A 17,626-nucleotide genomic window follows, 5' to 3' on the forward strand; every position below is an offset into this window, starting at 1 on the left:
ACATGGCGACGTGCACAAATAAATTAATATTCGTTTAGATCTATTACTAGTTCTTTAATAGTTTCGATGATATATATTTACATAAGGGTCTTTAGTCTAGTAATATCAACTATCAAGGTGTAAAATACTGGCGTTTCTTTCAAAATGACGAGTAATGGTGAGCATGAACCTGTCATACTAACGAGACTTATTAAATCCAAACTATTACTCGTTTAGAATACAGCAGGGTCGGTTCCAGTGTCCTAAAAATTCCTAAAAGTCATGTTCGAATATGTAAGAATGACTTAAAAGCTGCACAAATCGGTTCCAATGCTAACAAACAGTTCTAGGGCTTGAGAGACCCGCCAAAACCCGAACCGAGTATTAACAGTGTTGGTTCTCCGGTACAGTCTTTACCATTAACCGGGCCTGGGTCGGGTTTGCGGGTAAGATCTGTTTAATCACCCCTAAATTGGCTAACATTCAAGAATAGATATCCACATCAAGGTGTGGGTTTAAAAGTTGTTTAAAGAGTGTGTGAGTTTGTCGTTATATAATAAAAAATCACTACAAGTTTACTTTAAACATTTGTTGTTCTTGGATAGAAGTGGTCAAAAACGAAATGGTAAAAGCAAGGAATTGCCTTGGATAGAATAGCACGTGAAGGGTGCAAAAGGTTAAAGCAGTGTGCCAATAACTCAATGAGTACATTGAACCAGTGATGAATTGTAATTATATATAATTGACTTGGTCTTCCAAACGTCATGTTCAAGACATGGGCTGATCTACGTATACAATACAGGTTCATGGAAACCCATTTCGAATATTATGTAAAATGCTTATATAAATATGTGAGTGAACCCACATATAATAGTAGTAAGCACTCTACCTTCCTAACGTGAAAGCCCGAGATTGATTGCCATGCTCCCCAGGATTTCTATATTTTTATTTATCATTTTCTATTAGGCAAATTGGATTTTATTAATCTCACATTTTTACAGTTAGGCGATAATAATCTCACCTTATAAGATAGTTGTCACCGGTCCCACCTTTCACACTAATTGTTATCATTGAACATTTGTTAAAAAAACTTTCTCCGTTAAATTTGTTTCGAATTTCAAATTAGTGTTTTAGAGCTTTTGATCATTATGAGGATACGAGTTGACTGATATTGAATTTATCTTGAAACGGTACTATAATGAAACAGTTAGTGTGAAAGATAAGACAACGGTACTACAATTATATTTTAAGTTGAGATTATTGTTGGCCGATTGTATATAATAGGATCATTAAAATCTAATTTGCCATGAATATAAATGAGCAAAGTGGAGAAGGAGGTTTCAGGTATATCTAGACTGACACTATTGGTTTTTTGTATGCACCTTCAAATGGAGTGCAAACTAATTTATTTTTAAAATGAAAAAGAAAAACAAATAATGTACTTTATTCTACACGTGTCAAACTATGAAGGCCGTTGTTTATGGGGCTCTCAATGGAACACTGGCACGTGTAACTTCTGACAGATATAGTACCGACAGTTTCCTGCCATCTCAGTACACGTGAGAAGATATGTTTTTAACTTTATTTTAAAAACAAATATCACCTATCAAGCAATAATATTACACTCACTATACTTAAATCTATATCATGAAAGGCATAATTGATAGTTCTTGTTTTTGGTGGAAAAAAGCCGAATTGTTTGCGAGTTCTTTGGGTTTGAATAGATAAGAACCTCGAAACAAGCTGAGTTTGTTCGAGCTTGAGATGAGCTCAAGCCTCTAATAAAGCTCGTTTAATTATCAAGTCTTATGTATTTTTAAGTTTTTACCTCATTTAGACACTTATGAAATTTTATACTGCGCAATGAAGCTCGAGCGGAGCTTTGGTACTTCACGAGCTCCAGGCTCATTTGAGATTTTTCTCAAAATAAAAATAAAAAATAAAAACGTATATGATTGAATCATAAGTTGAGAGAGGATATTGATTACCTATTAGATTGTTTGATGTTAATAACTATCAAAGCAAGACAAAACTGAAATCTCACTACGGAGTCACATGCTACCAGTTACACTCGTTTAATTATCGAGTCTTATGTATTTTTAAGTTTTTACCTCATTTAGACACTTATGAAATTTTATACTGCGCAATGAAGCTCGAGCGGAGCTTTGGTACTTCACGAGCTCCAGGCTCATTTGAGATTTTTCTCAAAATAAAAATAAAAAATAAAAACGTATATGATTGAATCATAAGTTGAGAGAGGATATTGATTACCTATTAGATTGTTTGATGTTAATAACTATCAAAGCAAGACAAAACTGAAATCTCACTACGGAGTCACATGCTACCAGTTACACTCGATGAGACGACCAGGGATGAGCAAAACGGGTACTGGTATCGATTTGGTACTATCAGTACCGAATTGCTACTAAGTTTTGAGTTTACGATACTGAGATGATAATGGTATTTCCCGTATTTTGTCTTCAGTACCGGTACTGTACCATTACCAAGAACTTGAGAAAATCGGTACCGATATCTATATTTGCTCATCCCTAGAAGACACCGTTTGAATAGTTGGCTCACTAGACTTAGTTTAGACAATACATGGTAATAGTAGTATAGTTTGTCCGTTAAGAGGGAGATATGGGTGCTTAAGAATGGAAAGTGATAAGATATAAACTATAGTATAAACGAGTAATTATTTTCCCAAAAAAACCGAAATTCGAACCGAAACCGAAACCCAAATAAACTGATCCGAATTCTTATTCGGATCGGATCAATCTGAATATCCGAATAACTAATTCGGATTCGAATATGGAATTTTAAAAAATTCGGATTGTTCGGATTTTTCGGATATCCGTTTAATCCGAATAAAAACATGTTTTTAGTGGTATTTTCCGGTTTGGTATATTTATTATAATATTATTTCAATTTTAAACTTTAAAGCTGTGTTAAGAGTAATTTGTATTTTCCGGTTTGTATGTTTATTGTGATTCTAAACTATTAAATGTTATGAACAAAAAATAGGAAATTTTGTAGGTTTATTTCGGATTATTCGGATATTATCCGAATCCGATCCGAATTGAATTCGGATAAATTCGGATCGGATAGGAATATTCATAATTCTGATCGGATCGGATTTCGGATAGGGTCCAAAAATTTTCAAATCCGAATAACCCGAATAATCCGTTATCCGAACCGATGAACACCCCTAGTTAGCTATTAACGTCGAATTGTCTTGCTAATGTTGAATTATACTATTAAAATAGGTAGTTAGCTATTAACGTCGAAACAACGTGTAGCATTATTAGCTTCCCAACAAATGAGAATCTATGAACACCACCAACATGTCAACGTAATTGTATTCCATCAAAAGGGTATATGTGTCGGTTCAATTTAATGCAAAAAACGTCGTTTCTCGTAAGTTAACTAAGAATGTTATGACAAGACGAATGTTGTTCAAACAATACACACGTTATGATTGCGGTATGTGTGGTGATGGTGAAAGGATGAGACTCAAATTTTAATTCATTGGTTTGAATTCTTAAACTCAAATTCATTCTAATTAATTCCTTAATTTTTCAACAAAACATATTATATCCCAAGTATTCTAATTTCAACAAATAGTTTGGGACGATAATAGCTAAGCATTCACCGGTATGTTGTATGAGAAGTTGAGAACTAATAACGTTTTCGAAAGATCTCATTTAAAAGAATATATCTATATTTTTTATATGCCTTAAGAAAAGTATGATCTAAAATAGAATTGAACTTTTAGCAAACATTTAAATCGTAAGGTTACAAAAAGTTGAAAACAGAATGGGTCAATGGGCCACTAGAAACTTGGAAATAGCAATATGCTAATCTGCAAACCTTTTTAATAAGGCCCAATAATTGTTTCAGGTTAAGATTTATATTTTAAATATATTTTCTTAAAGTTTTATAGCATAAAATAGAGAATTTTATTATATTTAGTTTGAGTATTGTGTTGCAAAAGTTTTTGTTTTTACTTTTTTAAGATGACACTTAATTATGTAATCTTGTATGTGATTTTGAACCAACTATGGTACGTATTTATATAACATGGAACATGATTATAACTTTGTACCGTCATGCGTGTTACGTAATAACGAAACATATAGTACACGATTATATAGCCTAGAACGTAATTATATATGGACGAAGCGATTATGCTTCGCGCCTTAAATACACATGTCGAAATTTGGTGACTTCCAACTTCCCACACTTTCTATACACGTAATCTATAGTTAAAAACAGATTATTTTATATTTTGTGCCGGTTCTACAAACCAACGGTCCTGGTCTTATCGGTGGTAAGGAAATATGGATGAAGACATTGACTGAGGGAGTGAGGGATTCAAACATATTGTCGAGAAACGAGGAATGAGATATACGAAACACAATCATAGTATCATACACAATTACATATAGTACTTGTCGGTCCATTTAAGAAGAAAAGTCTCTAATATGCACAAAGTTGAAATCTTATATCCACTCTACTTACTAATCTTACTTTCCACTAAAATCACACTCCGTTTATGGACTCCATTCGGTCTTGCACTGATAAACGCTCGGACACATCAGCCAACGACTTAAGATTGCACTTAATGAGCGCCTCAACAAAGTAGCATGTCTCATCTTTCGTGTTACCATCCGGCACATCCACCACATATGATTCAATCACCAAAGTCCCGGGCCTCCCGTCTAACACCTCTGGATGTAGTGTAATAATCGACGAGTAATTCTGTTCATATTAAAATCAAACAAATGCCATAAACTTGATATCAACATATGCTCATGAAACAAGATATGTTCTTCTTCATCGAAAAGCTTTAAGAGATATACCTGAAGTCTGTGGTCACCACCGACTATTTTTATGCCCAAGATATGTTCTTCTTCATCGAGAAGCTCTAACCGCTCCATGCTTGTGGTAGCAGGAAGCCCGGATCGAACACATACTTCTCTAACACTCCCAATTTCAGGGTCACCTTGCACATTGCATCCACTGACAAAGGGTTTGTACTTTTGTGGTTGATCAAACCTCCTCACTAAAGACCATACCTTAACAAGCAAGTAAAGTATTCAGAATAATAATAATAATAATAATAATAATAATAATAATAATAATGAGTATTTCTGGATCTATAATCATCAGATATGAAGTTTTCTTTAAGTTTTGCTTTGTATGATTGTATCAGACTGTCATCTTTATTCATGATTTACAAACACCACTAAAGTTTTGCATATTCCAGCCAATACTAGTATTCATTATTATCTACGCCAATTTTGTTCCATAGATTTCTGCAACCTAATTAGATTTACTTCAATATTAACATACTAACTGCACAAAAATCAACAGAAAATATGATCATATAACGAAAACTATGCATCAAATCAAATAGTTCTACTGAAATAGAAGCTTTCTGTAACCTAATTAGATTTACTTCAAAACTAACATGTTAGTTGCACTAAAATCAACAGATAATATAAGGAAAACTACGCATCGAACCAAATAGATGTACTGAAATAGAAGGCTAGAAGCTTTTTGTAACCGAATTATTTGCTTTAAAATTAACATATTAACTGCACTAATATCAACTAATATATGATTATATAAGGAAAACTACGCATCAAATCAAATAGGTGTATTAAAACAGAAGTGTTCTGTAACTTAATTAGATTTGCTTCAAAATTAACAAAGTTTAACAGCAATAAAATTAACCGACAATATGATTATAGCAACTGCACATCAAATCAAATAGATGTACTGAAATAGAAGCATTCTTCAACCAAATTAGATCTGCATTTTGTTTCGGTTTCTAATGATTCTACCAGAATGAATAAATTTCATATAGTTAACAGCATAACCACTGAGTCTACACACAGCTAATAAATTACTTGACAAACAGTTATTCTACGAAATCCGTATTACCTATTACGAACCAAACAGAACAGAACAGAACAGAACAGAACGTAACCGATCACCTGATCAGAATACTCTATTGGTCGAAATCACGCATTCATGTTACTCAATTCACACACAACTAACAAACTACTTAACAATCAGTTGTTCTACTTAATCCGTACCAACAATAACAGAACGTAAACGATTGCCTATCGAAATCACACATTCATGTCACTCAATTCACACACAACTAACAAATTACTTAAGAATCAGTCATTCTACTCAAACCTTAACAATATTACAAACAGAACGTAACCGATCGCCTATCGAAATCACACATTCATGTCACTGAATTCACACACAACTAACAAATTACTTAACAGTTAGTCATTCTACTCAATCCTTAACAATATTACAAACAGAACGTAACCGATCGCCTATCGAAACACTCAATCGATCGAAATCACACATTCATATTACTCAATTCACACACAACTAACAAATTACTTAACAATTCAGTTACTCAATCCGTAACAATATCACAAACAATGATAGCCTATCGAAATCACGCATTCACGTCACTCAATTCACACACAACTAACTAATTACTTAACAATTAATTATTCTACATAATCCCTAACAATATTATGAACAAGACGTAACCGATCGCTATTGAAATACTCAATTGATCGAAATCATGCATTCATATTACTCAATTCACACTCAACTAACAAATCACCTAACAGTCAGTCATTCCACTCAATCGGTAACAATATTCCTAACTTAACATAACCGATCGGCTATCGGAATACTCAAATCAATCGAAATCACGCATTCATATTACTCGATTCACACACAACTAACAAATTACATAAACAATTGATCACTTAGTTCTTCAATAAAATTAATAATAATATTAATAACATAAACTAACCGATCAGCAATCAAAACACTCATATCACTCATTCACGTCACTAAAACGTACGGAACACTAAATCTCACATCCGCTAAGCAACACCTAACAAAATGAAGTAATAAACTAATAATTAAACTAATTAATCAAATATTTACACATATTTGAGATCTTACGAGATGAACCGGTGCTTTAATGTGATTAACAAGCGATGAACTGCACTGATTGTCACGTAACTCATGCTTATGGTGCCTTCTAATGTAACTGTGCTCCGGCTTATCGGTTCCGGTAACGGCCATCGGTGGTTAGCAGTAACGCCTTAACGGCCGTTGAATAATCCGTTAACGGAATTTGATTGTTAGTTATAACGTGACGGAGTTTGTTGATTCTGTTAGGTTTTCGAGAGGGAATAATAACAGCATGAGATTTGGGGTTGTTTGGTTAAGGACTAAAGGGGTTAACTGATGTTTGGTTCCATCTCATCCACACTGGTATTAAAATAGTTAAAGAGTATCAGCCTGGCCCCTTAACTATTTGAGAATGTACATTTTTTAACTGTGTTTTGACTTCGCGTTGTTGAGCTAGAGTCCTGAGACGGAAATCCAATCGTCGGATATTAGTTTGACGTTTCGTAGATTCGAACCCCGCCGGGAGGAATCGAACACTCAAGGGAAAATTCACTGACCATCAGCCTAGAGGCATATATGGCTTGCTTTATTTTAAATAATTGAAAGTTGGCGTGAAAAAATTTGTAACAACCATTTTATGAACTGTGTTTTGACTCTGAGGTAAGCTATTTGGGTTACCGATTAGCAATATTTGAGTTCAAGTTATGAGACGGAATATCAGTTGTTGAGTCTAGATTTTCGAACTCGGGACCTCCTTAGAAGAATACATTTAAGGGAAAACTCATTGATCACCGGACTAGAGGTTGATGGCTTACATTGTTTCCAAATGATTGAAAGTTGGCATGAAAAGATTTGTAACAGCTAGTTTATGAGTTTTGTGAATGCAGTTACTTGTTAATGGATTCAATAGAGCTTCATTCATCGGTGTGACTACGTATGACCAGTCCTCCTAACACAGTCTTTATTTTTAATGATTATCGGTCCTTTTTATTATATTTTAGATGCATGGTTTAGAATAACAGTTATTTTGTCAGTTGTTCTGAATAATTCTATTAGTTTTCTAAGTATCTTTAAGGTAACTCATTAATGTTTTATGATATTAGGTAATTGTTGGTTGAGATCATGAAGTTTTTTAAGTCTATAGGTAATACATATATTTTGATTTTAAAAAACGTACTTTATACATTATCCACACACTTGTGACTTACATGATATGTTTGGTAAAACTCAATTGAAAAATAAAGCATCATTTAGATTTTAGAGTTTGGAAGTGGTTGCTTTCATTTTATTAATGTTTTCATTTTTTCAATATAGTTGTATAGGAAAGAAGAAAATATCAACGTACTTACAAGTACACACAAATAAAGCGACAAAGTACACACTATTAATCAAAAGATATTTGGATAATTCAGATTTATCAAACTCTTTTTCTAAAAGCTACTTCAAGAAGTTCTCATTCGGAACCTTTTAACGTTTATAATAGCAGTTTTAAACCCACACGTATAAAACCAAGTTTTTTTAAAAGCGAATGTAGTTCTCTAAGACTTATACATCCACAAAATGCATAACCAAATGACCAAATACACATATAATCCATTAAAACCTAATATTAACACAAACTTCTTTATTTGTTTTATTATGGAAAATTCATGTTTGAGTCCATGTGTTTTGCAGGCGGGCACGCATTGACTCTCTCAAACGTAAAATGATCTGATTGAGTCCATGTGGTGCGAAGGATTCGATGAATCATTTTTGTATTAAATGAGAAAGAAATAGACAACATATGATGAATGAAGGGGTGAAATGGTGTATACATAAAGAGAGTGTAGGCACAAAGTGATTCGATTGGCTAAAATGAGAAGTTAAAAGCAGGCTTGGATTTTTGTGGCAAGTACGTTGCATTTGGCCCCTCAATCTCTCTTTCCAGTTTCCACTTCAAGCTTTAACTTTTCTTTTCTTCAACTTTTGTTTACTTTATTATTATTTTTTTAGTTTAGTGACCACATCATGAGTTTCTAAACCTTTTTTATATTTTGTCGATTTCCTACTATGCTCGTATCATTTTTGTCCTTTACCCTGGTAGATTTTTATCACAAATAAAATATTATTAATTTTCCTATTCCACCTACAAAAGATGTTATATCCTTTGGTATTTTTATTTACTTGTTTTTTTTTGTAATTACTCTTTTTTCTTATAAATACTTTCCTAGTCATTTACTCTAGAAATTAGTATGTCTTTTAAAAACTATATTAAGAGGTTACTTTTAAATTAATCAGATAGGTAGAGCGTATTTTGTTTACTAAAAATACATCTCTTAATGATTTATAAAGCCTTTTAATAGATAAATTTAGAAATGAAATATATTGACCAATTCAGTGACTATATTATAATCAGTCAAGTCTCTTAACAACTCAACACAGTATTATCTAACAACCCCAAAAGTATAGATACCGTCTCTGCCTCTCCCCTTCACGTTGGTATCACATCCTCACGATGGAAGCAAACGTCCCTATTAAAGGTGTTTTATTGTCCTAAATAGTTTGTTTGCATCGAACATATTTAGTTAATAACTAGGAAGATTCCACATAGCATGCCACATTAGCAAAAATATGCAAAGTTAGCAAAAAACAAAACAAAACAAAACAAAACAACGGAGTTAGAGTCTGTTAAGTTCGGGAGTGATAGAAGAAAACAAGTTACAAGTTGGGAGTGGTGGGATACAAATCATTGGTTGAGAGTGTTATCGTCCAATAAGTGAAAGTTGAGAGTATTAATAACCAATAATTCTATAGCTTTTTGCTAGATGAACATTGTTTGATCAAGTAGTGAGACCGAGTGTTGCATTGACGTGTATAGATATTGAGCTTTGATCGGTCATGCCATTGTCACACATCAATCTCCTTCATCTAGCCGTTTAACAGTACGTCAACATTATAGCTGCCAACCTTCCAGTTATCCAATGTTTCACAAAATATCTCGAGATTGACTTCTACAATATATAGTACTTTATCCGTGACATAAATATACTTTCAAACTCTTCGGGTTCATGATATTTATGCAATTGTCCGATATAACATCCTTAGAAAGGATATTATTGGAAATTTAGTTATCCGCTACTTTGTTAATAACAAAACCTCAAATAAAAAAAACAATTTTATTATTTCTAAGGATAATCTTCCCAACAATAAACATTGCCATTTACATATGACAGGAACTTGTAAACACAAATGGGCTTCTGTAGTCCTATAAAACATTAGGACCACAATGTCATATCATGTGTTATATTCCGCATATTCAAGAGTATATAGGATAACTCAAGACATATGGCTTAGAATTTCCCAACACCACACCAATACTCTAATGTATGCTAATATGTTATTTTTACATGCTATGTGTATATGCTAACAACAACAACGACATGACCTGACCCAACCCGACCCGTCACTAAAAGGGTTCGAGCTAGGGCTAATTGCTAAAACACACGTTTAACTCCTTTTGCATTTGATCCGTGTTTAAATTAATGTTACTCCAATATGTTTTTTTAAAAGCTCGTCCTTAGTTAGAAGATCATAATATGGAGGAAAAAAACAAATTATACATTAAGTAATGAGTTTCTAAGTCGCTCTACCTAATTTAGCTTAAATTTACTATTATGAGACGCAAACCATAAAAAAAATATCGAATCAAAGATAGTGTCTTGGAACTCTTCTTGGATCGAAATCCAATACACAGCCTCCGCAATTTCATAACCCCTCTGGCGAATGGCATGTTCTCCATGATCGAAAACTAGTCTCGTTCCGAGTCCTCCAAATGACACAAAGAAGTAAACACAATCGCCTAGACCACGTCCTTTTTCTTTTTTGGTCATCTAGACGAATCCAACGGTAATACGTTTTAGAACTTTATTTGAGGGAAAAACCGCTCTCAACCAATTTCGAATATTATAAGTTATTCAAAACTCAACTTTCATATGATTACCATAAACAAAACTCATAACTTACAAGTTATCCAAATTAGTGCATACTCTAAATCTTAACTTGGTTGACTTGTGCCTAAGCTTGCTACACATAAGTTAACTAAAAAGCAAAAACCTTAACTAGATAAAACTTCCCAAATCAACTCTGGATCATATGAAGGCAAACGAGCAAGAGGACATCCTTCAACCTTCGACTCACCCGTCGCCACCGCCTTTAACTCACCTAAAACCGAACCCTCTTTGACCCAAAACCCATCTTCGGACACACTCGACACACTAGCAACCAAAGCACAACTTTCGGTTTTTGTAACATTTTCACTCATTCCCTTCTTATTCTTCTTCCTATTATCTTTCCCTCTTCTAACCTTCTCATATATAGCTTGAATCTTAGCATCAACCGCACTCTTAACCGCGTTCAACCTCCCTATATCTCCAAACAACCATAATTGCGAATCTTGCATATTCGCAAAGTTCAACTTTGCATATTCACCTCGTAGCTTATATGCTGCCCGATCATATGCATAAGCCGCGGCCTCAGCCGTCTCATACGTCCCCAACCAAACCCGAGCTCTGTTTTGTGGTAATCGAATCTCAGCCACCCATTTCCCCCAATGCCTTTGCCTAACTCCCCTATAATGCTTCTTGTATGGATCCAAATAATAATAATAATCGAATTTCCCCGAATTTTGTTTAGAGAACTTTTGTAGCAAGTCTTTTTGTTTTAGGTAAACCGACGAGCCGAGTGGTTGACGAACCGAGTTGGAGGTTGTAGTTAATGATGTTGATGATGATGAGCAATGAGTGAAGATTGAATCTAAGGTGTTGCTGCCATTACTTATTATAAGGTTGGATAGAGATGTTCCAATGTTGTTGTATGGGTGTTTTGGTTGCATGATGGTGAGTTTGTTGGATGTGTTAATGTGTTATGTGTAGAATGATTAGAGATTAGAAGACTATTGTGTTGTTATGTGAAATGGGAATCAAAAGAAAATTTTTAGGTGTTTTTGTTTTGGTTATTTGGTTTGTTATGTTGTGTACTTATAGGTGGAGGATTTAATAAGTTTATGTAAAAGGACTGTTTTGCCCTTGATACATGTGTATCCTAAGTTGACAATAAAAACATAAGAGTTAAGTTAGGTTTTAAGTCACATGAATCTTAATCCTGTTTGTTTACATAATTAATGGAATTGGAATCTGAATTCTAATTCAACTCATATAGCAACCAAATACAAAATATAGTTTTTTTTTTTTTTGCTATATGAGTTGAATTGGAGTTAAATATATCAACTCAAATGGTGAAATAACTCAGTCAAAGGAATTTGAATCAATGCCTCCCTCACAATGTGATGGCAAGTTGGCAACAACGGTGGTAACTATGGTGGCGATAACAACTATGACCAATAGTTTGTGAAACCTGTAATAAGATTTCGGTTATTTATGATTATTTTGTCAACCAAATTATCATAAATTTTATTTTTTTTATGGACTTTTGTAGCAAATTTAATTCAATCTTGCTCCTTTCATTATCAAATTTCATTTCTTTTGATAAAATCCGATTCTTTTAACAAAATTTAATAATTAAGGGTCTCGTAGTGCTAAAAACCCGTTTTTAATGGATTTTTAACATGATGGTGTCCATTGTCCAAGTAATTAAAATTTGTACCACACTTGCATGAAACCTCTCATTCAATAAACCTTTTTATTCAAGTCACGGGTACAACAACCATACAAATCTTTGTTAAAAATCGTCTCAATGTCAAATGAAGGGATCTTTGGGTTCACATTTAAGCCTCAATTGGCCACCTTTTAAGCTGTGAAAAAAAGTGAACCTTTTGCCTGTTTATGGAAGAAAAATGGTAAGAAGCTTTCTTCTTAACATTTAACTTGTGTTTGAAATATCAACCATAATAATGCCACTTGTAATTGTGGTCTCCATTATACTTTTATCATAGGGTGGTGGTATGGGTATCATCAGGAGAAATTTGCTTCCACTCCTTTTTCATCAATCTAAAGCTGACATATTAAATGTAAAGAGTGAAATCTAGTTTTGGATCAAGCTACAAGTGTTTAATGCTTGGTGTTTGCTTTAACATCGTATCGTTTGTCACTGACGTTACACGCGTTTATAGATTGAGATACGGGTGTGCATGAAACCAATAAAATGGACCCGAAATTGAAAACATTGAAAAAACCAAAACAAAATAACTAAACATAAAAAAAACTGACGATTTGTATTTGAATTTTTGTAAAATCTGAATTTTCGTTTGGTTTTGGTTTTGCATGTAACTATAACCGTAAAAACCTAACCGACCTAATAAATATTTATTTCTTATTTTAAAATTTAAGTAATTTATTATAGTTTAATATATAGTTTAACATAAATATTTTAATACAAATGTATAATAATTAATTAATAATTAACTAACAAAAAAAATTAGGCCAAAATTCATTATTTTTAACCAACTTTTTTCCCCACCCAAAATTTTCAAAACAAACTGCAAAACCGAAAAAACCGAAACCGAACCAAAACTGAAATCGAACAATTTTTGAAAACTCAAAAACCGACATTTCAATTTTTGGTCGGTTTTAGCCCAAACCCAAATTTAACCGATCCATACACACCTCTAGAATGAGACTTTTGATTTGTCCTTTAATAGCATCTATTATATCATTTTTCTCTATTTAAACTTGTTATGTGGTGAACAAGACTAGTGATAGGCTAGTGATAGACTAACAAGACAAAGGTTAAATACATTGTAACTATCTAGACATAACACATGTTATTGGATCTAAATTCAAAAGGCAAACCAAACCTTAAACCTTCACCCGTGTTCATCAGTTCATGGTTAAGGGTAATGAATCATACTTCAACTTTCACATAAATGAGGAGACAAAATAAATTGACAAGTTTGAAAATCATACCACTGATGATTTAAATACATGCATATTAAAAAATTCTATTCATGCGGTTGTGTGCGTATGGTTGTCTAAACTGCTTGTCGTTTGATGCTTGCTCGAAAAATGATTGTTCGGTTTTCAGTCGGTTTGTAAATGTGCTAACTTGATTTGTTCTCTTTCCTTGATAATCCGGACCTTGGGTTTGAAGCGCGTTGGAGATAGAAAATCAGCCTTAGAAATGCCTTACCCCTACCTCTTTGAAAAAAATTTCAGGGTCCGTGACTAATTATAATGAGTCGACTTAAAACTAGTTAATAAAACGAATAACTTGTTTTGTTTATTATATATGCAATACATATTTTCCAACATTAACATTTTGTACAAGTGTCATATAACTAGGATTAGTCTAGTTGTATCATACAATATAGTGGTGTCACTTTTATGACGTTGAGCGTTTGAGTCTCGTAACGTATATTGATGTAAATTTAGAGTTAGATTTGTATGTTACCGGTTGTAAAAAGATAAGGATAAGTTGCATTGAATTCAAAAAGTAGAGTGGGGATAATATGAAAGACGTGGTCCTCTTCTATGTGAAACCCTAAATTCAAACCATCGACTTTATTCCTTGCCATACTTCTTTCATGTTCCAAATTATAAGTTGATTAAATGAATATTTAACAAAAATCTAAACGTCTCATTATAAATCTTAAAAATTATAAACATCAACCCGTCACGCAACATTACCTAGTAGTTTATAATAGCGCTAACGATGAAATGTCAAAAGGCCTTAAAAATTATAAACATCAACTTGCCACACAACATTACCTAGTAGCTTATAACAGCGTTAACGATGATATGTCAAAAAGCGGTTTCACGTAATCATTGTTCTAATTTTGTCACTTTCACAGTAAGAATGGCCCATTCCTCAAAATCATTTTTGGGCCCTTGGATAATGTTTATTTTCTCTCATCCACGTTAGTCGCATATATTCTATGACCTACACATGGGTTGAAAAGCACCTTAATAATGGTCTTAATGGTGACTCGGTGAGGGGAGTGGGCGTATAAATACAAAACATAACATATAGTGTTGGGATTGAGTAAATTTAAATGCAGAAATAAAAATATTTAGATTCGACCAAATAGTAAATAAGAAGTCTGATGTGTATAACATATGATTTACAAAACATAAACTATATAGTGCGGATTCTTATACATGTAACATAAATAATTTGATTTTTGTATTCAACCTTGATGAAAAGTTTTATTTCGTGCAACCGTAACCCTATTACGAAAATGAAATGATTAAGACCTGATCTTCCATAAAAAATAAATAGCATTTCTTAAATATGAAAAGTCAGATAAAATTGACAAAACCCCACCTTGCCCAACCCAAAACATATACGACTTAAATTTTGATAGCGAATTTTGTTCTTTGTTTACAACGACTTGTTAATGTCTCTGTTCGGTTTGACCTGGTAAGATTAAGCTCAAATCAATCAGCAAAATACGGATATCTATTCAATCATTCGATCTAGATGTGTAAAACGATCAACATCAACATATGTTAGGCTGAGGGGTGGGGGGGGCTTTAATGGGGGCTTTAGTGGGGGCTCCAACCAATAATATTATGACGTGTGGCAGAGAGAGAAACTGGATAAGGGGGTTGTTGGAGCCCCCGTTGAAGCCCTGGCCCCTGGTGTGGAGGGGCTCCAGCAGGGGCTTCAGCGAAATTTTTTTTTTTTTATTTTTTTATAAATATATTCAAAAACGACATTTTTTTGTGTTAGTTTTGAAAGGGTTTTAGGAGGAAAGGTGTATAATTGTGAAATGAAGTATATTTTATAAAGGTATATATTTATAGTTTAAGAAAATATTTTTTTTTTAATTTAATATGAGCTCAACGGCTCTTTTCCGTAAACCTATATAGAAAATATATTTTTTTTTTTGTTTTTTTCGGCTCCCAACGGTCCAAAATACCTCAAAAGGTGTGCTCCTCTCTCTCTTCTCCCGCTAACCAGCTCACGCCTGCATTGTTTTTCGCGTTAGCGCCCCGTTAGCGCCCCGGTGGTGTGGTGTTAGCGCCTGGGGGCGCGAGCGGAGGGGCTCTAGCGCCCCCGTTGAAGCCCCACACCAGGCTGGACCTAAGTCGGCAATGTATTTTCTAGAGGTGTAAGACTTTGTGTACATTTTCAACTCGTTGCTTTATTGTTTAATCATCATCATCATCGTACTCAGTATATCCCACCAATAGCAAAGCTATAGTAGGGTCTGAGGAGGGTAAGATGTAGACAGCCTTACCTCTACCCCATAAGGATAGAGAGGCTGCTTCCGGTGAGACCCCCGGCTCGATAGTAGTTTTGCATCAAGCCTTGGACATAAGGCACATAGCACTCAATCATCGGGACACCGGCTGATCGGTGCATGTACCCTTGTCTTTCGGCTATCAACGCCACTACATGATGCCTGATTAACCGTCCGTCACTTTTAACGTTATTTTCACGAGATTAGTAAAATAACGTCAAAATTAGTGCAATTTCACTTTTGCCCACCCGAGGGTTCACACATATATACATTATATGTGCACACCGCAAGCAGGGCTAGTTGCTCTATTGTTTAAATGCTTCATAAATGCAGTGTGGTACTTTTGGTTGGTGGTTAATGTTACAATCCTTGTTTGGTATTAATTTTTTGTTGTTGGATGCTTACTTTATAAAAAGCTCAAACAGGCTGACTCGATACTATTTTTAAAACTAAGGAATTTAGGCTGTTAAATTTTAAAGAGATTTTAGATTTAATGTATTACAAAAAACTTCGATTTAGTGACAATTTTCTAAAATAATTTTCACCCAACAATTTTTTTTAAAGTGACGACTTTTTTTTTCTGTCTACGCCATCGAATTTTTCAATTTTGAGAGTCTCGTTGCTCCACTATGACCAGACTATGTTGACTTAACCGGGTTCACGGCTGGCTTCATAGTTTGTCGTGGGGGGTTCCCTAAGAAACCATACTACCGACTGCCACTTGACAATCGTTGTGCCATTACAAAAGCATAACTCTCTTACGTAACTCACGTTGAGACGAAAACCTGGATAGGCTTAGGATTCGAACTGATAACCTAAGAGGGATAAAGTGTTCATAAACATCTCCCATCACTTATATCCTCATCAATTATAATAAAAGATTTGTTTTATTTATTTATTTATGTGAACGTCTAAGTGCAACTATTGGGAAACTTTAAAAGGCTTACCATCCGCATACAATTCATCCTACCCGCGTTTAAATTCCCCTTATAGTGGTGCTGACCACATTTCAGAGCGTCCACATGAGTCGGGAGTCGAACTTAGGACCCTTCAGGAGGAAACCTTAAGGAAAACCTCTGACCATCTCACAACTCAAGATGATTTTTTTTAGTTTTAAAACAAGAAATTAATTTCAAAAAAATTTATTAAACAATTTGTCCCGAAGCCCAGATTCCTTAATTTTCTCTATTTCGAGATGGAGTTTCTGATGTTGCTCCTCTCTTTTCCTTTATCCCGCGCCACACCATTGTCTCCTCATCTTGCCGCCTCTCATCCCTATGCTTTTCAAACCCATTCAGCCTGTATAATAACGTGAAATTTAAGTTTTCCCGTTGTTATAGTAGTGAGAGAGTATTTTGTCTATCAAACCTTAGTTTGTAGACACTAAAACCGTTTCAATCAAACTTCATATTATACATATATTTGTGCCCCATGTTAACAAAGCTAGAAAATCACAATTTTTTATGGGTTTGCCCCATGTTAACACCAATTGATGTATTTCAGTAT

The 17,626-nt window shown here is 34.0% G+C and overlaps 2 protein-coding genes across 2 annotated transcripts; both read right to left on the reverse strand.

Moving 5' to 3' along the window:
• Positions 1–4,362: 4,362 nt before the first annotated feature.
• Positions 4,363–7,257, reverse strand: LOC143632990 (abscisic acid receptor PYL8-like). The gene is made up of 3 exons (XM_077101380.1): positions 6,991–7,257; positions 4,842–5,057; positions 4,363–4,740 (listed from the first exon to the last, which is right to left on the reverse strand). Exons 1-3 carry the CDS (start codon positions 7,111–7,113, stop codon positions 4,522–4,524), a joined length of 558 nt encoding a protein of 185 aa, XP_076957495.1. The 5' UTR covers positions 7,114–7,257; the 3' UTR covers positions 4,363–4,521.
• Positions 7,258–10,959: 3,702 nt separating this feature from the next.
• On the reverse strand, positions 10,960–11,990 carry LOC143632991 (ethylene-responsive transcription factor ERF061-like). Its single transcript, XM_077101381.1, has one exon. It carries the CDS (start codon positions 11,810–11,812, stop codon positions 11,036–11,038), a length of 777 nt encoding a protein of 258 aa, XP_076957496.1. The 5' UTR covers positions 11,813–11,990; the 3' UTR covers positions 10,960–11,035.
• Between the last annotated feature and the right edge of the window lie 5,636 nt (positions 11,991–17,626).

This window comes from Bidens hawaiensis, unplaced genomic scaffold, assembly GCF_021521415.1.
Source record: "Bidens hawaiensis isolate Kalapana, Puna unplaced genomic scaffold, B.hawaiensis_p1.1 tig00006594_1, whole genome shotgun sequence".
NCBI classification, from domain to species: domain Eukaryota; kingdom Viridiplantae; phylum Streptophyta; class Magnoliopsida; order Asterales; family Asteraceae; genus Bidens; species Bidens hawaiensis.